Below are 24,462 nucleotides of genomic sequence, written 5' to 3'. Positions count from 1 at the left end.
CAGAAAAGGTGTCAGCAGGCACCACGTTGGGTGTAATGTAGAGTAAACATTACTCTTAATGTAGAGTAAACCCTGAGACAATCTTTCATGTGCTTCCAGTGCTCTGTATACCAGTAAGAATTCCAATTACACCATGCAATATTAATGTGGTCTTACAGAGTTTCTTCATCAACAGCTATTGCCAAGGTTTTATTGCATTATATATATATATATATATATATATATATATATATATATATATATATATATATATATATATATATATATATATATATATATCTCGTCAGTCAAAGTTCCCTTCCAAGACAACCCAGAAATATGCCTAATATCAGGGAGAAATTCCGTTACACCGTGGTCAAACTGATGCCTAAATAGAAGCCTGTCCTCAAAGTCCTGTGAAGCTCTCTGGGGGGATGACGACTAGTAAGGCAGTTGTGTGCAAACACCACCCCGTTTGGAACTTTTTACCAGAGATGAGGAACAACTTACAGGAACAATTTCGAGAGGCGAAACGGTGTCCATGAAAAATATTTCCACCCCTCCGCCAGCTTCTCTCCTCCAGAACCTCCTTCTGAAGCTGCTTTTCGCTAAGGAAAACAAACTTTTCCCAAAAAGAAAACCCTGTCATGGGTAGAAGAAGAGTTGGTTTTTATATGCCGACTTTCTCTACCACTTAAGGAAGAATCAAACTGGCTTACAATCACCTTCCCTTCCCCTCAACAAACATTTTGTGAGGTCGGTGGGGCTGAGAGAGCTCTAAGAGAGCTGTGAATAGCCCAAGGTTACCCATCTGGCTTCATGTGTAGGAGTGGGGAAACCAACCCAGTTCACCAGATTAGAGTCCGCTGCTCATGTGGAGGAGTGGGGAATCCAACCTACTTCTCCAGATTTGAGGCCACTGCTCTTAACCAGTACACCACGCTGGTTCTATTGAGGCATGTGGTTCAGCCATTACAGATGCTGAATCAGCCCAGAGTAAAAATGCTTGGGCAGCCCAGGTTTCTCTTAATGAAGTTTCTTTTCATTGGTCTTCCATCAGCAGCCTTTCCCCCACCCTCGCATTACCCCAAGCACCCTTTAGTGTCCACTTTTAAAATTATCAATATTATTATTTTTATACATACACCTGAGAAGCTTCTCAAGTGTAAGTATCCCAAATTATTGGTACTGTGATATAGAATGGCATTTGAGTACCCCAATGTAAGAGCGGGAGTGGGGGGGGGGAGATAATCCTGCCATTTCAGCTACATTTGGACAGTGCATATAATTGAGAAGCTCAGGTTCAACCGCAGGCAGATTAGACAGGTTTGTCAACGGTATATAAGAACATAAGAAAGGCCCTGCTGGATCAGACCCAGGCCCATCAAGTCCAGCAGTCTGTTCATGCAGTGGCCAACCAGGTGCCTCTAGGAAGCCACGAACAAGACGACTGCAGCAGCACCATCCTGCCTGTGTTCCACCGCACCCAAAATAATAGGCATGCTCCTCTGATACTAGAGAGAATAGGTATGCAGTATGACCAGTATTCATTCTAACTAATAGCCATTAATACCCCTCTCCTCCATGAATATGTCTACTCCCCTGTTAAAGCCCTCCAAGCCGGCAGCCATCACCACATCCTGGGGCAGGGAGTTCCACAATTTAACTATGCGTTGTGTGAAACAATATTTCCTTTTATCTGTTTTGAATCTCTCGCTCTCCATCTTTAGCAGATGACCCCGTGTTCTAATATTATGGGAGAGGGAGAAAAACATCTCCCTGCCCACTCTCTCCAAACCATGCATAATTTTATAGACCTCTATCATGTTGCCCCTTAGCCGCCTTCTTTCCAAGCTAAACAGCCCTAAGCTTCCTAACTGCTCCCCATAGGACAGTTGCTCTAGTCCCTTAATCATTTTGGTTTCTCTTTTCTGCACCTTCTCAAGCTCTGTAATATCCTTTTTTAGGTGTGGTGACCAGAACTGTACACAGTATTCCAAGTGTGGTCTCACCATAGATTTGTACAAGGGCAGTATGATATCAGCAGTTTTATTCTCTATTCCTCGTCTAATTATGGCCAGCATGGAATTTGCCTTTTTTACAGCAGCCGCACACTGGGTTGACATCTTCATTGAGCTATCCACTACCACCCCAGGTAGAATATTTAAGGTTTTGGAGGTGGGCCCACTGTTATCCTTTGTTTCAAAAGTTTCAATTAACTGTGATCTTGCAACCGCAGCTTCCGTTCTTGGACAGGCCGCAGTTGCTCTGTCGATACATGCCTCCTAACCCAACCTTCTGTTCCTTTGTGATATAAACTACTCAGGGAATTAACATTTTGCCAGAGGTTGGGTATAAACTACTCAGGGACTTAACATTTTGTTGAACATTGGGTTGGGTTTGTCTTTGAATTCTGATCTGAAGGTGGATGTATTTCTGTGAAGACCCCACTGTGAAGACTTCACTGTGAGAAACGTTCGCTAAAATGCTTCAGAAGAGTTTGAAGTCAGTTGTCCGTTTAATAATGAAGGGGTGTCAGGCTGCCTTTCTCTCAAAAGGGGAATTGCTGAGAAGTTTCTGGGCTGCTTTAATATTAGCGTGACGTTCTTCCATTACCATGCTCTTAAAGGCTTAAATAAAATATGAAGAGATACAGATCCACAGGCAGATGTATTGTTCTGAAAGAATGCAACAATGCAAAATCGGAAGTAAACGGGAGCAGTTCTGATACAAACATTCTTATTCATGAACAATTAAGATTGAATATTCTGACAGTGTTTTTGTTTAATAAAACGTAAATGTGTATTTGAAATGAATATGTTAAAAACATTTCAAAACTAATCGCTCTTTATTTGTGTGATTTGGACTGTGGCATGGACTGCTGAAAACTGGTTTATTTCAACAGTTTCCATTTGTCCTTTTCTTGTGCCAGGATAGAAGAGTCAGGAGTGATCATAGTGAGAATTAACACTGCCTCTTAAGTTGGTAATAATTAATCAGGGTGGAACAACCTTGGAAGCTTAAAGTTGCTCCAAGTTGGCAAATAAAAAATCCCTTTCTTTGATATTTTTTAAATAAGCATGGCTGAATTCTAACCTGGGTTGCCAACCTCCACGCCTGGAGCTCTCCCACAATTACAACTGATTTCCAGACAACAACGATCAGCCCCTCCAGGTGGACTTTGGAGGGTGGACTCTGTGGCCTTGTACCCTGCTGAGGTCCCCTCCCCAAATCCCGTCCTCACTAGGCTCCACCCTCAAAATCTCCAGGTATTTCCCCACCCAGAGCTGGCAACCCTAAGTCTAACCAACCCCACAAGGGAATTCTCTGCACTATTCATCACACTTTTTTTGCCTAGAAAATAAAGTGTTTTTAGATTTGCCTCTAGGACGTTAAAGAACTGCCTCGTTTTGTCAAAGTTGCCCTCACAAGATCATATTTAGTCTGCAGAGATCTAAAGCTGAGTAACCCAAGCCTGTTCAAACATGGGGTATTATTAAATGAATAAAGGGTAGAACACAAACAATGTATTTGCATTGTAGCTTTCCCAGATTCCAAAGCTTTGGTAAACAACAGTGTTTCAATGGAAGCATAGTCTGGACTTCTCCGAAAACTTGTTCCACAGCTCTGTGTCTTTATCTTAACGTGTTCTTAACATTTTAATTATCATTTTGTAGACAACATTCCGTTATCATGCTTGAATTGAGAATATTTTATATTTGATTTGCAAGGAAACCATGCATCTATAGCAATTTTCCAAAATAGTTTTATGCTGTCTTTTTCTGAGTGCGGGCCAGTTCTGTTGTCTTGCCAATGAATAGGAATGCAACTTATAGATGTTAGCTGCTATCTAAAATTAAAAAGAAGATGCTTATGGACTGTATGTGGCCCCAGTCAGAGTAATTCTTCTTTTCTGAGTCTTCCAAGTCACAAAATCTGGCAATCTCTTGTAGACTTGTGCATGAGAGTTTTTTTTGTTTCTTTTGTTGTGTCCCAAAAGGGACTGTTTCATTATTGGGTTGTTTTGTTTTTATAATTCTATTTTGGTACTATTTCCCATTGATTTCAATGGAAGACAGACACCTTTTTTCCTCAGGTGTGTACTTTCTTGGTTTTCTTTGCAAACTGGACAAAAATTAGAGGGGTTGTTGTACTCCCTGAGGATATCCACACTCCCATATTTCAGACAGATAGGTTAAAGGGGTCTCTCTTTCTGAGGCAATAAAGGGCACTAAAGTTTAACATTAAAGTCTATGGGAGATTTGATAGGAAATAGTCCATACAGTAACACAGAAGAACAGCAGCTTGAAGAATAGTTGCACAAGGAAGAGGCAGAGTGACAAGGCAAGGGCATTTGGTGGCACAAGGAGGGCAAGGCATCTGGCCAGGTAACAAGAGGAGGAGCTTGAGTTAGATTTGTTTGGACGGGGCATAAGGTTTGGAGAGCAGCTGGCAAGCAGGGAGTACAGATGGCAAGGGGAAATTTGGCATAGTAGTCTTTGGGAGGAGAGAGAAAAGCAGAGTCCTGCCCCGTGTCCTTCAGGATTGGAATACAAGCGGCTACAGCTTGCAGTCAATCAAGAAAGCCTGCAGAGCCTCTCTCCTTCTAAGGAACCCTGTGTATGCCCTGATTAGAAAATATTGCCTGCCTTGTGAAAGTGAAACCAGCAGAGGCTCAGAGTTAGGGTCGCCAGGTAGTAGCAGGAGATCTCCTGCTAATTCAACTGATCTCCAGCCGATAGAGATCAGATCACCTGGAGAAAAATGGCTGCTTTGGCAATTGAACTCTATGGCATTGAAGTCCCTCCCCTCCCCAAACCCCGCCCTCCTCAGGCTCTGCCCCAAAAATCTCCCGGCGCTGGCAAAGAGGCACCTGGCAACCCTACTCAGAGAGCAATAATGAAAGAAACCAGAACTGTAATAGGCTGTTTAGATGGGGAATTTGTGCTGGGCCTTTTGGGATTTCTCTGTTATAGACGCAGTTTTATGGAGCTTCTTCTCAAGGGAAGACCCTAGCTGCCCAACATTTTTTGCCTTTAGGAAGCCAGTCAAAGCAAAAGAGCTTTCAGCCATTTCTGAGTTGCAGCTATAATGGATTTGTGGTTATATTTCTGTTGATATACAATGGGCTTATTCAGATATACTGTGTCCTGGTGGATCTGGTGCAGTTGAAATGTTGGTTCATATCTTTTTAAATCGTGTGCTGGTGACCTTTTTGAGAGATTTCTGGATTTAGTTAATGACTGCTTCTGGCGCTTCCACTTTCCAGGCATTTTTGATAGTTGATACTGATTTTGGTATAATTCTGCCTGTGGCAAAAATTTTGGCTGTAGTGGCTTCAATACGAGGGTGGTATTAATGTGATCTATATTGTCCAGGACCATTCTGTCATTGGATTATTTAAAATAAAGCAAGCATAGAAAAACGTTCAATACATTGCTGGTTTGTATTATATTGGAAACATTTGAATGCAATAAGAAAAGCAATATATAAATAATAATTGGATCATTATATATTATTATAACTGGTTCCAAAGTTTATATTTTCAAAGGATGAGACTTTATCTGCTTCTTTGGCCGGGAGCCTCTGGTACATCTTGAAATGTATCTTGTAATCGATAATGTAATCTGGTGTCTGCTTTAAGAAAGGTACAAACTGCAGACGGAAACACCCTTTTTCTCTCATCTCCCCCCTTCCAAACACACACACACTTTGTACTTAACATTTAGCCTGGCAAAGAGTTTTTCAAATCAGTGTTTTGTGATACTTTGGTCAATCCTAATAAAAAGGTGTTACCCTTCCCTTGTATTTGGTTCCCCCCCCCCGCACAAATCAACAATTTTCTGGTTTTAAAAATGTTCTATAGCAGAAAAGACAGTCTGTTGCCTACAGTGTTGGTGTGGTTGCTTTGCAAGCGCTGCCTTTTTTGAAAATCATTATTATTCTCTTATGTCATAACAACCATGAGATGTAGTTGACAAGCCTCCACAAATCTGCTTGCCACGGGCAAGGCTCCTTTGCCTTCTGGCAGGAGCATTTACTTCCCTTCCCCATATCCGGAGGGAGAGGAGGCGTCTCCCTGACCTTTGGAGATGGCAAAGGTAATTTCTGGCTCCAGAGTTCAGTGCAACATGAGAACCTTCCCTCCCATGTCTTGCAGGGGCACTACATAAGAGACCATTCCTACCTTCTCCAGATGAGAGGGGTAAATCTCTCTTACCATACCAAGCTTTGGAGTTTGTGGGCTCAGCGTGAGATTGAGTGATTGAGATATAATAAAACGAGATATAATAAAACTCCCTGTTCCTCTCAGCCCTATGGCATATGCCAAAGGTCAGTAGCAACCACAGATTGCAGCTCGCTAGTAAGCCAAGCAAAACTTAGGAGAACCCTCCATTTGTAGAATGTGTAAACGTAATGGTTTTCTTTTATTATTGTTTGGCACTGTTGTGATGATTTGTGGTTCAACAATAAAGTTTATAGCTCAAACTATAGAACAATATTGATGTTGTGGGGTTTCTTTTCCCCAAGAAGAACTTCAGTAGGTGCATTAAAAATCATAGTTCGTGGCATGGTTTAATGGCCCACTCAAATATTGCTCCCCATCACTGAATCAATTGGAGGTGACCAGGTACTGTTCTTGAGGAGGGAAGGCAGCATGGTACAGCCCGATCTCGCCAGATCTCGGAAGCTAAGCAGGGTCAGTCCTGGTTAGTATTTGGATGGGAGACCACCAAGGAATACCAGGGCTGCTATGCAAAGGAAGGCACTGGCAAACCACCTCTGTTAGTCTCTTGCCTTGAAAACCCCGTAAGGGGTCGCCATAAGTCGGCTGCGACTTGACTGCACTTTACACACACACACACAGGTACTGTTCTTAATGAGCTGGTGGAGTGATTGATGAGTTTGCAAATTCTGATGTTCTCATATTTAAACTAGGAATATGATAGAGAGAAAAGAGGCTGTTGGGACAATTTCTGCAATCATTGTTTGACAAATACCAACTCTGGAGAGTGTTCATAACAGTTGATTTATTTCATTCTGGAGAGGTTGCTGCTTTTCATTTTTCACCCATTCAAGTAGTTATTTATTCTGTATCGTTCATTCATACAAAATAAAAGAAGCGGTCAGGTCATACTGCTCTTCATGGTATCTTCGTGTGATTCTGAGGATGTTTAGGAATGTTCATCGCTGGGTTTCTTCTGATGCTCTGTGGAGAACCAAATTTGTTTGCCCCGAAGAAATGTGGCTGAGGAATAACCAACGAGGTAGAGGAAATCTTGCTTCACTTTAGAATCTTTTTACTGTTTAAAAACAATTGTGTGGTACTGAGTACTGATGTGCTGGTCATGTTTAGTCTAGGGTTTTCATACAACTTAATCCCTCACAAGAACATAAGAAGAGTCCTGCTGTATTAGACCAATGGCCTGTCTGGTCCACTGCCCTGTTTCCCACAGTGGCCAACCACGTCCTCTAGGGCCAGAGAGATTAAAGTCTCTTCCTGTTGTTGCCCTGCAGCAAGCAGTATTCGGAAATACTGGCGCTTGGGCCTCTTCTCCATTAATTTATCTAACCTTCTTTTAAGGCCCCTGTGCTGGTGGACATCAGTACATCCAGCAAGAGTGAGTTGTGCGCAGAAGTGTTTTCTGACCCTCATCAAAACGTTTACCAGGGCTGGGATAAGGGAGTGGCTCTTCATCTATTGCAGTGGCTCCCAAACCTTTTGGGCCACCGCACCCTTGGTTCCGCAAGCTCGACCCCAGCGCCCCCTATCCTATCCAACAACACAGTTGAAGGGGCCCGCCTCTAGCACACCCCTGCTGTCCCCTTGCCTCTTAGTGCCCCCCTAGGTAATCCCACCGCCGCTGCCCCAGGGCATGGTACTGCCCACTTTGGGAACCACTGATCTATTGGTTACTTGGCAGGGAGCGAAGTGTTGAGTGCCGTCCCAGTGAAAACAGCAATTCCAGAGTTGAAAAGAAAGAGATCAGAGCACTCTCTTGAGATTGTTTAAATTAGACGGAGAAAGGCTTCTTGGGGCGGGGGCACTATAAAAAGTGAACGTAAATAATTTCTCTCCAAACAAATGTCAGCACATTCAGAACTTATTTTTTGAATTTGTTACAATGGGATGATGTTGTGATGGCCCCTGGCTTAGTGGGCTTTGGAACAGGATTTAATGGTAGGGTAGATTTCTCAGTGGCTGTTAGTGACAGCTGGTAAAGAAGAAGAAGAGTTGGTTTTTATATGCTGACTTTCTCTGCCACTTAAGGGAGAATCAACCGGCTTACAATCACCTTCCCTTCCTCTCCCCACAACAGACACCCTGTGAGGTAGGTGCGGCTGAGAGAGTGTGACTAGCCCAAGGTCACCCAGCTGGATTTGTGTATAGGAGTGGGGAAACAAATCCAGTTCACCAGATTAGCCTCCGCCGCTCATGTGGAGGAGTGGGGAATCAAACCCGGTTCTCCAGATCAGAGTCCACAGCTCCAAACCACCGCTCTGAACCACTATACCTCTCTGATTCTAGCAGCATGTTTAATGTTTTGTATGATAGATTGTGATTGCCTTTGGCCATAAACAATAAACTTTATCACATCTCATACATGTGATGCTGTGGGTTTATAGTTTGCCCCGCCTCCCGACTCTTCCCTGTTACACTATACCAGCTCTTCTTATCTCCACTGTATCGAACTGCTAACCTGCCATGGCACTGTCAGGGAGAATATGTTGAATTCAATGGATGTGGCAGGGACGCTTTCCCTTGCGTGGAAATAAATGGGTAGTCTGTGTGCACAACAGTTTGCTGTATGCACCTGACTGGACGAAAGTGAATGTCTTTGAGCCTGCAGAAGAAGCCGCATTGCCTTTAGCAACCCTTTTGTCATTTAATTTTTTTCTGTCCTAAGTAGTTTTTAAATCCTAGTTAGAGAACAAGTGTTTCTAATATGATGCGAGAAATACATTAATGTGTGTTTTTGTTTAAGCAGTGATGCTTAATTTCAAAGTCCACTGGGGTCATTTACGCATGGTCGCTGTAGCCTCCTTTATTCCCTGTTTCAGCCAGGATCAAAGAAACACGGGTTGGGGAAAACTGTTTGCATTGGCTGGAATGATCAGGGACGAAACTGTGTGCTAATGGAGGCATGAATACAGAAAAGCAGTCTTCTAATTACCCAGCTTGCTGGGGGTAAAGGGAAGATAACTGGGGAAGGCACTGGCAAACCACCCGTAAACAAAGTCTGCCTTGTAAACGTCGGGATGTGACGTCACCCCATGGGTCAGGAATGACCCGGTGCTTGCACAGGGGACTACCTTTACCTTTTTGAGTTCAAATCAAGTCCCACCCCTTTAAATGCTGCTCTGTCATTGGCTTACCTCATGAGAGAAGCTTTCCTTCCCCCCAGACCAACCTGCCGCATAAAGAAGCATTTTAAGAACAAAAACAAAAAATGGAGCAATCTAAAAGAAGGGGGTGGGGGAAGAAATCCAAGCCTGGTTTTAAAAAAGCCCTTCTTTTGCTCAGAAAGAGCTCGGAGGTAGCAGGAAGCACTTGAATCCCTGCCTCTTTACACACTGCTTCGTGATTGGCTGTGAAAGAAGCCAGTCTTCTGTGTTTCCCCTTTTTGGATTTCTTCATGCTGCCTTGAAGAGGGGTTTGGAAAATGGTGGGGCGAAGCTCAACCCAAGAAAGTTGTACGCTCGCTCACTGATTCCAGAATGAGCCAGGAGAAACACTTTAATTCGGGCTAGAAGAGGAGTGGGAAAAGCCGGGTTCATTTTGCACTGAAACAGGGTTGAGCCGACAAGGAATGAGGTTACGTGCGTTCAGAAAAATTTGATCCTGGCTGAAACAGGGAATAAAGGACGCTACAGCGACCATGCATAAATGACCTGTTTTTTGTTGTTGTTTTTTGCTTCGGTCTGGTATCTGTTTCAGGGAGGTACTTATCATTTGGTTTCATTTCATTAACTACAGCCGACCAGAATGCAGGTTTGCAGTAAATAGTTAAACTGTCCTTTCAGTTTAAAAATTACTCTTTTGGCTACTGTGTCATTGTTCATTGTTATAGTGGAGAGCTTAGCTGGAAGTCTTCATTGGAAGAATAATTCAGAGTGATTTGAAGGATCTCAGTGGCTCGCATGACATTGGAAACTGGATGGAAAAATAAATGATGGCTATTATAAATGACTCTGGGTTATGCTAGAGGAGTTTTATTAGAGTAACCGCTGAATAGGTTTTCTGTACTGGTCCTGTAATTTAATGTCTCTATTAATTAACTGGAAAGGGGCTGTGTAGCAGTTTAATTAAATTTTTTCCAAATGATGTAGAATAAGGAGTTGAACATCCCTAGATGCAGAAGTAGCATAAAGGTCTAGAAATGTTAGGAGAGAGAAAGGTGATTGTCAATATAAATACACTTGCAATATTAGGACAAATTTTAATAATAATTTAAAAAGTCCATCTCCCCTGGGCAAATTCCTTTCTCTTCAATTGTAGTATTTAGCTACTGGTGGCATCATTTGTACCATGCCTGCCTTATTGGTTTTGTATACCTTATTCTCAAGAGCCAAAGTGGGAGTGCCTTTTCTATAAATGATGAATCACCCCAGATTAGCTATAGCTATGAGCTCAGGGGTGTTATGGTTAAATTGTTGGGAGAGGGAGATATAAATTTTGTGGACTGTTATCTTAACTGTATAGCTATTTGATTTTTTTCTCTGCTTCACTGAGGTGCATGAATTATCTTAATGTTAGTAAACATGATAGCTAAATGTTCTTACACTTAAGGAATTGCAGAACTTCAGTAAATATGGAGTTGCTTTTGAACAATTATACGCCAGGATATCTCCTAAACTTCCTTTGAAAGCTGCCATTCTGTTCTTCACCTCAACAAATGCCAAATCTTGTAAACTTTTCAATAGTAGGAAAAGAGGTCCGGTGTGGCCGGCTCCCCCCTCTGTAGCTTGTGACCCAGCTTTGGTTATTATATTAAGTAATCAACATACGCTTGACTTAACTCATGCTGAAAGTCATGTGCAGATTAATTATTAAATAATTTTTCAGCAAAGGGAAAGCCTCTTTCAAAGCATATTCTGTAGAGGTGAACTACAGCTAGACTGCTTGAACTGTCTTTAAACTAAGAATTTTCAGTGTTTCAAGTTAGAATGAATGAGGTGAATCTAAAGCACCAGATCAAAAGTGTCATTCACATAGCATGACTTTCTTGCCTCCTCTTTCCTTTGCAGCCTGTTGTTATCCCCGATTTCTTACTTGGTGGACCATCTTGAGTGTTGGGGGATCTGCCACATGAGTAGGGGGTTTAGCAGAAGTCTTGCTTCAGTTGGAATTGCTGCTTGTGGTGCTGAAACAAGCCATAGGTTTCAAGCCCTTGGATTGAATTCAGCCAATTTTCCTGCTGGCGAGAAGAAGAGGAGAGAGCCTCCTTTGAACACCAAAAAGCTTATGCTGGGAACAGATGACCTGCATGAATAAAAGCTATTAGTGACTGTGGCTATAATAAAAAGAATTGAACTAGTGAAAAAACTGTCTAGATCCAACTGGGTGTATAGACAAATTGAACCATGAATGCCTACTTTAAGAGAAGGTTGCAAATGCTTTCTTCGCATTTTTGCATCCATTTTTAAGAGACAGTTGTTAAATTGGCAACTTTTAATTTTGTAAAAAAAAACTTGGATTTCCCCCCCCCCATCTTGTAAAAAAATAATGACATGACAGGTTCAAGCCATTAAATTCCAACCAAGTAGTTTCTTATGGTATCGATATCACCATAAGAGGTGTAAGGCAGAACATTTAGAAATGAAATTATAGTATACTGTGTGGGGTACCTACAAACATCAAAGCTATGGCCACTAATGTAGCTATTGCTGTTCATGAGTTTCAGGTTAATTCTAAATACGGTCTTAATCACTTAACAGGGGGGCATTGGCAGACCCTGCCACACATGCATGCACACACACACGCGCACACACACACCACCTCTGTACACATTAAAACAGAATCCTGCTGGGTCTACAGCAAACTAGTTTCAGCATTAAGCTGTGTTAATTAAGGATAAGCCGTTGAGTGGCAAAATATTTCATTTCAATATTTTATACTTTAGCTGCAAGACAATGTGTCAGCTGGTTGCAATTGGACATAATGTAGGAGTTTGCTAAGTTACTAGGAGTGTAACCCTATGCATAGTTACATACAGATGGGCTTAGAAGGATGTAACTCTGCTTAGGGCTGTTAAAAACAAATCTGCACAGCCAATCAAATCTCCACTAGTCAGTCAGAAGCCTTGCTAGGCAAAAGCCCTACCTGGTGCCATCCACTTCCTAAAAACACATGACGGAGACCAGAAAAGGTGTTGGCGGGTACCATGGCGACCTCGGGCACCTTGTTGGGCACCATGTTGGGGACCCATGCTCTAAAGGGCAGGACATTTTTCTCCAGTGAGTTAGCAACCTTGCATTTAAGTAGTGCAGGACTTTTGGACTAAAAGATGGAGTTAGCATCAACATTCAGTCCACAGTTATGTCATTATTCCTCTATATTGTATAGAAATCTTTCTGGAAATTAGACAATTCCACCTGGAAAGTCTTAAAGCAAACATCATATGAAGCATTTGTTATCCAAACACATTTTGGACCTATACGGAGACATCATTTCTCAGTCCTCCATACATCAGCATTTGTATGGCAGCCAGGAAATCCAGTTGCCTGCCAAGTGGCTGTTTCAAGTTGCTACTCTGGGACCTTTCGTTGATGAGCCTCAGTTTTTAGGGAAACGTGTTTTTAATAGGGAAAATTTTCAGTTTGCCAAACAGATGGAGCAAAGAGGATTCCTCTAATCAAATGAAGGTTTCACTAAACTCTTAAAAATCAGATTACAAATGCAGAAGGGACTGTAGGTTTTGGATTTCAGTGTCTTTCAGATTTGGTTTTTCCCAAATGGGTTTTCTTTAGGTAACACAAAACAAATTTAGCAGTAGGAATGGAGAGTTATACTTACATGTCTATAGTTCACCCAACCCTAGAATTTTGGTTTGCCCTCAAAGTTGTAAAAACAAGCAAGGTATAATTCAAGGAGAAGGAATGTAAGCGTGAAGAGTGTGTGTAGTTTGAGGGACCACTAAATACAACATGATTCTGTGGCTCTTTGCTCTATTACAGATTTCAAGTATTGCTAGCTACTTGCGGTTCTATGTGATATGTACGGTTTTAAAGAGCTCTTGGACTTGAGACATTTTGCAAGTGCACCGTTTTTCTTGGCAATGCTGTAGCAGTCAGGTTACTTGCCTTCTCCTTGTTGTTTTTGTGTGTGTGTGTGTGTGTGTGTGTTTTTATTTGTTCATTTTTCAACATATTTAAAAACATTCAACAACTTACAACAAAAGGCATACAAGCCACACGACGTAACAATTCTGCCCATCAATACATCTCTAGGACAAGTTACTGTTTATGAATAACTGGAATGGGTTTATAATCTTTCTAACCTAAACTGTTATAAAACTGTTAGATGCATTCACAACATAATATTGATTGGTCAAAACTGCATTGACCTGCTATATATTTATCTATATAGTTGCTGATATCAAAAGTTAGCTTATATGGAATTTGAAAAGCAGATTTAAAGATGATGAGATGCTTGCATATATCATAACCTTATATAGTTGTCATCTCGGATTATGGCTTTCTCCTTAGTTGAATTATTTAGCAATGTATTCATAATATAGTTTCCAGTTCTTTGTAAAATCTTCTCTCGGTTTGTTATTAACAATGTTTGTCAGCTTGGCCAGCACTACATACTCTGCAAGTTTATCTAGCCAGTTACTCAGTGCTGGGATGTTTTCTTGTTTCCAGCTTTGAGCGAGGACCATTCTTGCTGCAGTAATCATATATCTGAACATTTCTGATTTGTTTTTCACCTTCTCCTTGTTTGTTATAGGGCTGTAGAGCTAGAGGCTGATAGAGGTCTCAGTTCCCAACCCCCCTTAATGCAGCATTATGCTTCATTTGAGGAGCTTCCATCCCATCAATATATCTAATTCTCAACATGGGCAAATCTGTTTGTACTTCAATCTAGAGACTGGAGCTATGAACAGATAAGACCGAATTCAACCCAGGCCAGATTGCAATTATATCTGGTCAAAGCATCACCACTGCACTCATGGGACCCTGGTTGACTGAGCAACTGGAAGGGGTAGTAAAGAAGTTATAGGTCAGTAGTAGAGCACACACATGCTTTGCGTATAGAAGGCCAAGCTTTGAATCTGACGTTCCTAGTTAAAGTATAGTAATATGTGTTGGGGTGGTCCTTTCTTTGCCTTAGCCCCTGGAGAGCTACTGCAAATCACAATAAAATAAAATAATGAAGTACATCGGGGTGGAGTGGAAAGATCATTGAGCATTTTTAATTGCCCTCTCCTTTCGTGGTCTGATTCCCTGTGAAAGGAAGAAGGTCTTAATCTGCCACTGCTAAGTAATGCTTCCCTGCCCCTTTCTGTGGATGAGGCCTGCAGTGCTTAGGTACAGTGGAAAAGGGAGGAGGTTGGCCTTATAGCCTGGTCTTAACCCTTCCAGGTTGCCTAGGGTACCCATAATGGGACAATCCAGGACTGAACATTGACTTCTCCATGCTGCCGCTCTTTTCTCTCTGGGCTGGGCTTGTGTTTGTACCTTTTGGGTTGAACCTGCTCTCTCTCCTCCAAACCATCCAAGCCTCTTTCAGCAGGCTTCTCCATCTCTCCTACAAGCTAGCCATGCCTCTTCAAATGGTTGTTCTCTCTCTGTAGGCTCTTAATGATGCTCAAGCGACAGTCACTCTCGAACCATTTCTTCCAACAGTTTCTACAAGTTTTGACACTAAGCTTTTTCCTCCCTAGATATTATATTGCCCAGAAATTGATTGTACAAGATCTTGTGTGAGTGGAAACACAATTGGGGATACAGTATGTTCACTTTATGTAGTGCACATGGCTACCCCAGTCTTCTTCTTGCATTTCTGCTCTGCAAGAGTTGTTACCAATAATACATGTGACACTGTATGCATCCCTCTATTGGTATCCCTTGCTCCCATAGCCATGGCTTGAAAGATGTGTATAAAGGTGCAACGCATTGAATTCTTTAGTTGACATACTCGTTGCCTCGGAAGTTCCTGTCAAATTGAAAGGCTGCATATACACAAGAGGGAACTTGCTGATCAAAGAGAACATGCCGTGTGGTTTGTATTTTACAAACAAGTGGCAAAACGAGCTTTAATTTCTAAAAACTGCGCCAGACGCAAGCTTTTAGATCTGAGAACGTGATAGTTACATTGTAAGATGATGACATTTATTTTCCTTTGACTTGACTGTTAGTTTGGGAGAAGCAGTGTAGCAAAGAATAATGAGGCATGCAGAAGAAGGAGAGTGAGGCAGTAAGGAGGGGAGGGTGAATATTATGTTTTTTGTACAAAAAAACCCCTCTATCTCAGTGTGACGGTGTTCAGGGCCGAATTGGCCATATGAACAATATATTTAAAGTAAGTAAAAAAAAAACACGATTCTAAAGCACAGATTCTTAAATTACACCGTGGGGCTCCTCACAACCTTGGCCGGTCTGACCGCCCTCCTCTGTCCTGGCTAGGGTCAAGTGGACTCCACCACAGGCATCAGAATGGGAAGGAAAGAGGGTTCCAGCATCCAGTTCCTCTTCCTTCCTAGAACTGGTGCTTGCTCGCGCTCTCTCACTCTCTCCTCCACGCTTCCCTGCACTCACAGTCCTTCCTTTCTCCCAGGCCTGGATTGAGCCTCCTGTTTTGTATGACCCCTTGGACCCACCCTTCCTAGACCTGTGCCCCGTTCAGTGCTGGTACCACCTGGCACTGATGAAAGGAAGGAAGCCAGGCTCTGCCTTCCTTTGGGCTGTCCTGCCTTCTGCCCCCTTACGTGCCAACCAGGGGCTCTGAGGAGTGCTCTCCCTCCCACATTTCTCCCTCTGGCCTGCCCGTGCCCATCCCTGGCCTGTTCCTGGTCCTCACCTACCAGTCACTGTCAGGTTACCCAGGGCGAAAACGCATGGTCGCTTTAGCCTCCTTTATTCCCTGTTTCAGCCAGGATTCAACGCATGTGTTTCGCCAAACGTGCGTTTGATCCTGGCTGAAACAGGGAATAAAGGAGGCTAAAGCGACCATGCGTTTTCGCCCCCAGTCTCACATGAAGAACACATGAAGCTGCCTTATACTGAATCAGACCCTTCATCCCTCAAAGTCAGTATTGTCTACTCAGACCGGCAGCAGCTCTCCAAGGTCTCAGGCAGGGGTCTTTCTCATCACCTACCTGCCTAGACCCTTTAACTGGAGATGCCGGGGATTGAACCTGGGACCTTCTTCATGCCAAGCAGAAGCTCTACCACTGAGCCACGGCCCTCTCCTGAAGCTGCTGCTACCTCCAACCTCTCCTGGCCCCTGCCAGGCCTCTTCCTGGATGGTGCAGCCTCCAGAGACCTGTTGCCAGCTGGTAACATCATCAGTGGCCTTGGTGGGATGTCCTGTGGCTCACTTCTGGCAGCTGTCACCTCCTTCTCTTTCCCTGTGGCTGTCTCCCAGCAACACAGGTGACAGGGAGTCTGCCTTTTGTCCGACGGGGATGGGATTGGGTCTTTGCCAAGACCAGGCATCAGAGACACACACGGTACATATGCAAAAGGAACAGTGCTGATTTATAGCCTATTGAAGCCCCTCACCTCCCCAAACCCCGCCCTCCTCAGGCCCTGCCCCCAAAATCTCCAGGCATTTGCCAACCTGGAGCTGGCAACCCTAGCTGAAAGAGAAGGCCTAAGTTGGCCTCAGAAAATTTCACTGAGCGCCATTTTCCATTCAGTCCTTCAAGCTGCAAAGTGGGCAGTCACTTTAGAAGCAGAATTGCTAGTCTGGAATTTTAAAAGCATAGAAACTTACATTTAAGTAGTGACATCAGTCAAATCAACCTCACTAGACGGGACCGATTGCTATTTTGTTATTGCTTAATATGTGATTTATTAGTGCAATGGGTAGAATGTCCTGGCAGATTTTGAAGACAGCCTCTGAAAGGTCCTCCCCCCCCCCCTTTCATGGTGTATATGATACTTGGCTTTTCTTTAAATTATTTCAGGAACCGACAAATATCTCAAGCTTGTTGAGGCTGAAGAGGTAACAAGTAGATTAGGCTGGTGCTTGGAGCACCCCTAACGAGAAGATCATGGGTAAGGTAAATAGCAAATTGTGTTGGCTTCGTGAAGTGGTGAAAATGTTTCTGTCACTTAGAGCGCAAGGATGTGGATGGTTAATCATATGCTGTTGCCATGGTGGTATTATTGGAAAATGCTGCTTGTGTAGGAGGCTGAAAGATCAGGACAGTGGGTACTTGTTCTTAGGATGAATGTTAGATCGTGGCTGATGGTGGAAATACAGCATTAGCAAGAATTAAGTTACATAATGCAACCTTAAGTATGTGGGAGCTTCAAATAGGAATGCATACTGTGCACCCAGAAGATATGTATAAATAACTTATTTGAAATTATGGGGGTTTGTGTCTTAAAAGAGAAGGATGTTCAGTACTTCACAGTGATTTCAATTTAGAAGTGTGTAGGCACGATATTGATATGCATACTGAGGGTTTTCTGGGATCTTTGGCAACATTTTTAGCCGACTGCATTTTAAACATCTCCCCACTTCCATTTTTATAAAGCAATATTATGTCTGGGAGAGCACAATAGCTGCTGCATGGCTAGCAATAGTGTGCATGCATGGCAAGCAATGTCTGATTTTTGCACTCCAATCTGCTTTTTGAAACTTTTTTATAAGGAAAGAGAAAGTTTTAAAAAGCAGTTTGGGAATGGGGTGGGGGAAGAGAGGTCTTTCACATAGAAAGACCTAGATTTGTGATGCAGGCAGATTCACACACTGTTTATCCAGAAAGCGGAATGCTTTTCTTTTTCTCTTGTAAGTAAAACGGAAGCTTGAGAATGGGAGCACCAGTACAGGCGCACAATGCCCTGAAATTTCTTGGGTTGTGGTCAGTTACCTGGTCTGAGAGACTACAGGGTCTTCCTTTCACCGCTTCTCATGCCACACCATGTTCTTGCCTTTTGAACTTTATATTGCCTTTTCTAATCTTGTTTCTTGCCTGCTCATTGCCATTTGTCCAGTTGACTGTGACCATGGCCAGATTTAGGTTTGATGAGGCCCTAAGCTATTGAAGGTAATGGGGCCCTTTATATGTCCAGCTGTCCTTAGTCAACAATAAATTGTCGCTATTTTTTGTGTTGAATATATGCTATATGGTAATTTATGGACCTGATAGGTATCTAAAGCCATTTGCACATAACAAAATATGTATTTTATCAAAGTAATTGTTGAACTGAAATACAATTAAGAAGAAGTATATGTAGGTTTTATTTTATTTGTTTTTTATCTTATATTTTGGAAATGTACATCCAGTTTTTTTTCCTTTAAATTTTTTTGGGGGGCCCAAGAGAGTGGGGCCCTAAGCTATAGTTTGTTTAGCTTATATGTAAATCCGGCACTGATTGTGACAGTCTAAGTCACTACTGAGTCCTAATCCTCAAGTCTATGTACCTGTTTGTTTGGGACTGACAGAATGGGTTGCAAATTTTGGGCTTAAACATACAGTTGAGGGGAAGCAGGTAGTGTCCTCCTCAAAGTGCTTGCATACATCAATGTATGAGAAATAGTCTGTTTAGCGTGGATGGAAATACGCAGGGTATTGACAGCTGGCAACTTCATAGTCTTACTGCAATCCCTTTCTGAAGAACAGTGCCAACAAACAGAGAAGAAAGAAGATGATTAGTGAGTGGCCAGTTGACAGATGTTATCACTAAGCCTCCTCTTACATCTGCTTTACCCTAAGCCCATTCTTTTATTACCTGAGCTACTTTGAGTTATCTCTCATGCAACTCTGGTAGTGGACATTGAGCTGAGGACATCACAAGGTCAACCTTCCACCACATGAACCGAGGTGTTCTCTCAGGCCATTATTGGAGACTCTGATCTGTGGTTTTCTGCCATCTAAAGTGGAACGGGTGGCTAAAATGAAGCAAGTTCTTTGTGGGGGTTCCTTGGGAAGCTCCTCCCTTCTCTAGTGGCTTGCTGCATCTCTTCCTGTACAAACGTTACAGGTGTGGATGCGAACGAAGGACTCAAAGCATGTTTGTTACAAGTCTTGTGTGAATGAGAATCTATGAAGATTACCCAAAAGTTAATCACTGTGGTGTTTTCATTGCAGAAGTGACTCTAAAGGTCCACGTAAGCGATGCCAGCACACATCAGCCAGTCACCGAAGCCTTTATTGAGATTTTTACCAACCAGATTCCCATTGCCTCTGGAACCTCAGGAGCAGATGGCACTGCCTTCATCAAGTTTCAGTATAAGCTGGGAAGTCAGCTTATAGTTACTGCGACTAAACATGCTTACGTGCCAAACTCTGCACCATGGAAACCTATAAGATTGCCTGGTAAGAGATCTTTATTTTTGTTCTGAGGTAAGCTTTTACTTCTAAAGGGTGGGAGAGGGAGGGTACAAAACTATACTTTTGTTTTTCTTGATTCTTGAGGTTGTAATGGAACGGTTTTAACATCAGTAGAAAGCGGATGCCAAGTAATTTTGTCCCCCCCCCCGTTCTGTACATGGTGAGAGGCATTTCCTTTATTACTGTTTCACACCCCCTGTGACAAAATACTCCTGTTGAAAAATGTCCTGGTGAACACAGGCTCAAATTACCCTATTTACCTGAAAGACTAGTTCCCCCCCCCCCATGTACCATCAAGAAAAAGAGGGCTCCATCTTAAATTCACATCGAAGTTCCAGTTAGGTACAGTAATAAAAAAAACCTTTTGTGTATAACAGAATTATTGCTTCTTGCCAGTAGCTAACGATGACTGAAACTCCTCACAAAGAAAGGCTTCCAGAGTGCAACAAGCTCTCATTTTAGAAATAAGAACTACCTTAGCTTGTGGCATTTTATGAGCATGTGAATGTTATCAGAGAGAAGAAACTGCACCAATGTTTACTGGTTGCTCTGTAATGTTTCATCCCCCCCCTTTTCCCGGTAGTATTTCCCTTCATTCCTAGTTTCTCTAACAGCCAAGATGTACTTGTTTCTGCTACATGGTCCTTAAGGAGAAAGGTAGCCTGAATTGCAATCCCCCTATTCTTTTCAGGACGCGATGTTCATTATCATAATCAAACATGGGGTATTATGCCTCTGTCAGTATACATGTGACTACAAGGTTGAGTTTAAAATCATGTATGAAAATGTACAGTCTACGGACTAGAAGAATTATAACCAAGAAGGAAGGGAAGGATTGGAAAGTAAAGTTAGATGTAAATAATCTGGGGTTTGCAAGCAATCATGAGGACAAAGTATTGGGAGATTTGACTCCCAAGTCTCCACTTCCAGGATACTATACTGGAAGAGGCTTGAGCCGAGAAGTTTCCACACCTTCTTTTTTTTTCCTCCGGTACTGCTCAAAATATTCCATGTGAGGTCATTTGAAGGGGGTTTTCTTTTGAAATTTAAAATATAGTGATTTGCAGCATTTCTAAGAACCCCTCCTATAAAGCAGAACACCTAACCTCTGTGGGTGCCCCTATTTCACTGTCTATATGACCCTGTCTACACTGTCTACATATAATTCTGAGTGCCCTGAGTATATAGAAACGCTGATGTTTCTGTAGGCCGACCTGGTTTGTCGGCTTTGTAAAGGGCACAAACTAACCACTTTACTGTTGTAATGACTTAAAACCATATTTTAGAATTGCAACTAGGGTTGCCAATCTCCAGGAGGGGCTTGGAGATCTCATGCGATTATAATTGATTTCCAGATGACAGAGATTAGTTCCCCTAGATAAAATGGCTGCTTTGCCGGGTGGACTCTATGGCATTGTACCCTGCTGAGTTCCCTCTCCTCCCCAAAACCCGCCCTCCCCAGGCTCCATCCCCAAAATCTCCAGGTATTTCCCAACCCCAGAGGTGGCAATCCTAACTGCAGCGAATGATCTCAGGTTTAATGTGTGACATGAAAAAAGCAAAAACACAATTTTTCGAGGGAAGCAAAAAGACGTTTATTGTTCTGTTATAAATGAAGCTGTCTGAAATTGTGTGACTTGGCTTGCTTGAAAGCAGAAGCCCTGTATTAATTAGGCAAGGGTTTCACCTGATATGTAGCTATGGCCACAGGTGAAGCCACGGAAAATGTGTGGTGGATAACTTTATCCTATAAAGGTCAATGAGGCAAATCGTTGTCCTAATGGCCACTGCAGAAGTCTCAGTATAGCTGCATTTCTGAAATCCTGAACTAGATCATGTAGTATTTTCCTTTAATAATCTTGGCCAGGGAGGGGGGAAGGAGTCAAGGTGACATTAGTCCTTGGAAAAAAACATAGTATTTTCTTGTTGTAGTTTCTTTTAAATAGACCTTGTCATTACATGGCATGTTTTGCTTTTAATATTGATTTTTGAATAAGGAGAACTGAATTTGTGGTGGTTTCAGCAGGTCATTGAAATCTGAACAGGGATTGTTTCATATCCAAGTGTTTTCAAGAGAGAAGGCACTTGAACTGAGTGCGTTTCTGAAAGGGTTGCTTGTTTAACATTCTCATTAGGCATTTTGCCACTGCCTTCCATGAGAAGGAGCCGTTATTTTGTCCCCTTATTTGTGCTTGGTTCCTCTGCTAAATGGCCAAAAGGGACAATAGAAGAGGAGAGAAAGACAGAAGCTATAATAAAATGATTCAGTAGCTCTAAAGAGTACATTGAAAAATATTTCATCCCTATCAGTGTGCAAGGTTTCTTACTTTAGTTTTGCTTTACTTTAGTATGAGACTTTAGTTTTTAGGCTTTGTTTGATTCAGCTTCTGTCAACTGGGAGTATTCTTTAAACGGAGATTAAACAGGAACAGCTCCATGAAGAACCATGATCTATTCAAGGAAACCCTAAAGATAATAAAAGTTACGGCATTTGGAGCTCTGAAATTTAAGGACTGATAGAAGAGCAAATAAGCTTCAGGAGATTAGATAGAAAGTCTAACTTCCCTGATGACGCAGAGGAAGAAGGGACACCTGTGAGTCAGATGCACTTTGTTTATCTGGAATATTCCCTCAATGAGGCAATAAATGAGTTGCCTTAAATTGCTCAAAAATAAATTAAGGTAGGGCCTTATTACTTAAATAGAAATGTATTCCCTCACTCCCAGCTGTAGGAAATGAAGAGCTCAAAGGACATGTATTTAGGGTTGCCAAACTCCAGGTAGTGGAGAAGAAAAAGGCACCTCTATACTAATACCAATTAGGTTAGGAAAACAGTACATGGGCAACAGTCATGTACAAAAAAGTGCAATTTATATAAGCTACTGAAATGAAAACGTACAATATTGTACTCAACAAGGTAACCACACAACAAACTAACAATCAATATGTACAATATATATAGCAAGGAGCCACAATGATTTGCCAAGAGTCTCAGCGGAGTAACAGCATGATGTGATGCACTTTGCTGACATCTTTTTGTAACCTGATTTATGCTTACCCTACGTGGGATGGTATCAAGTTTGTGTATGACAGCACACTTTTTGGAAGCAATATTTGAAGGACTGAAGAAGGATTCCATATCATTGTGAATCTGAAACGGCCATATCCTATGGAAGATTGTGGCTCCTTATGAAATTTTGTACACAGAAACTGGATTGCTACTGTTACTCTGCTGAGACTCTTGGCAAATCATTGTGGCTCCTTGCTATATATATTGTACATATTGATTGTTAGTGTGGTTACCTTGTTGAGTACAATATTGTACATGTTTTCACTTCAGTAGCTTATATAAATTGCACTTTTTTGTACGTGACTGTTGCTCCTGTACTGTTTTCCTAAACTCCAGGTAGTAGCTGGAGATCTCCCGCTATTACAACTGATCTCCAGCCAATAGAGATCAGCTCACCTGGAGAAAATGGCCGCTTTGACCATTGGATTCTATGGCATTGAAGCCCCTCCCCGCCCTCCTCAGGCTCCAACCTAGAAATCTCCAGGTATTTCCCAACCTGGAGCTGGCAACCCTACATATATTAGATCACGTTTCACAGTGCCTGGATGCTGAAAATTTGCATTAAGGCTGGGGGGGGGGGTTATTTAAAAAATGTGAGTAGCGTTGCAGCCATTGCTCATGTAAACATTAAGCTACAGGTGGCATACGAGGAGATGGCTGGATAAAAGCCACCAGAATTCAATATACTTTTCCTTCACACATGCCTTTAAGGGTAGACATAGCTAGGAAGAGTTGGGGGTGTTCAAAAAGTCACAGAGGTGATGAGAGTTGTGTGCACTGTCTGAACCTGACTGTATGCACACCACCAGTAGTTAGCACAAATGTCAGTTGCAACAAGAATTGGCCCAGAGCTTGTGTAATGCAGAGGTAGAAGCAATAGGTACAAAACCAGTTCATTAGATAACAAACCAAATCCCAAATTGGTGCTTTGAACCTGATAAGGTTCCTTCTGAGATGAAATTATAAGATTGCAGGCCTTGTCAAAAGATTTAAAAATACCTGTGACAAAAATTAATATACGGTCACATGTTGTACATGTATCAACTACAGCATTTGTTGTATAAAGTATAATAGGTGTGTATTTCTTTAAAAAGAATGTATATTCTGGTTAGGTATCACTTCACATACTAAGCATGAAGCTTGTCAGTCTATTTCTGATCGAATTGGCCGTCCAATATTTCTTTATGATATGGTCATTAGCTTAAAATATGTTTTATCAGAGTTTTCACAGCTTCAATTTATTATCATGCTGTTATTTGTGTAATGAATGTTCAGGAACAGTATTTATTAGAATAGAAAATGTTATGCTGCCTCTTCAGAGAACCTGCTAAAATGTTACATTTTAGTGACTGTATGTTAATTTTTACAATTAATTGAAAACTTAACAAAAAGAGGTCAAATGACTATGCAGAAAAACTCAAAGAAGTTAATAGTTTAACAATTCTCTTTTGGTTCAGTGAGTAATGGGAAAAGGCATTGGTACACAGTTTTCATCTCAGGTTGTGTATTGTTTTTCATTCTGACAAATAAAATTATGTGCAAAAAAAGAGAATTAGTCATTCTAATTGTTTTCTTCGATGCTATCTCTTCTATAATTCTGCTTGGAATGCATTATGCTTGGAATGCTCATTTAGTATGAGACTACATGTAGAAAGAAATGTAGAAATAAATTATTATGATGGGACATCTGTAATCTGAGAAGCTTCTGATTTACAGTGTGAATTCATTAATTCTCAGCAGAGCATGCAAGAAATTTTTAATGTGTTATAGCTGTACAAGGGGGGAAATGCCATATATATATATATAGTTTAAATGAATGCTGATAGTGTACGTGCTACTAGTTCATGTACCAAAAGTCTTGTTGCCTGACTTTGTAGAAAATGTTTGAAAATATTGATG

General features: G+C 41.8%; 1 protein-coding gene across 4 annotated transcripts in view; it reads left to right on the top strand.

Moving 5' to 3' along the window:
• Positions 1-24,462, top strand: part of FAM171A1 (family with sequence similarity 171 member A1) — an 88,445-nt gene that overhangs the window by 20,327 nt on the left and 43,656 nt on the right. For 2 of the 4 annotated variants that reach the window (XM_056857399.1, XM_056857402.1), the window contains exon 2: positions 19,251-19,478. In XM_056857399.1, the coding sequence (XP_056713377.1) occupies positions 19,251-19,478 (228 nt within the window). Of the gene's footprint in view, positions 1-19,250; positions 19,506-24,462 lie in introns of those variants that run through there. The other 2 variants (XM_056857401.1, XM_056857400.1) reach the window with 2 other exon arrangements.

Source organism: Euleptes europaea, chromosome 11, assembly GCF_029931775.1.
Source record: "Euleptes europaea isolate rEulEur1 chromosome 11, rEulEur1.hap1, whole genome shotgun sequence".
NCBI classification, from domain to species: domain Eukaryota; kingdom Metazoa; phylum Chordata; class Lepidosauria; order Squamata; family Sphaerodactylidae; genus Euleptes; species Euleptes europaea.
Note: the sequence above shows the minus strand (reverse complement) of the source record. Positions and strands in the feature narration are given on the sequence as shown.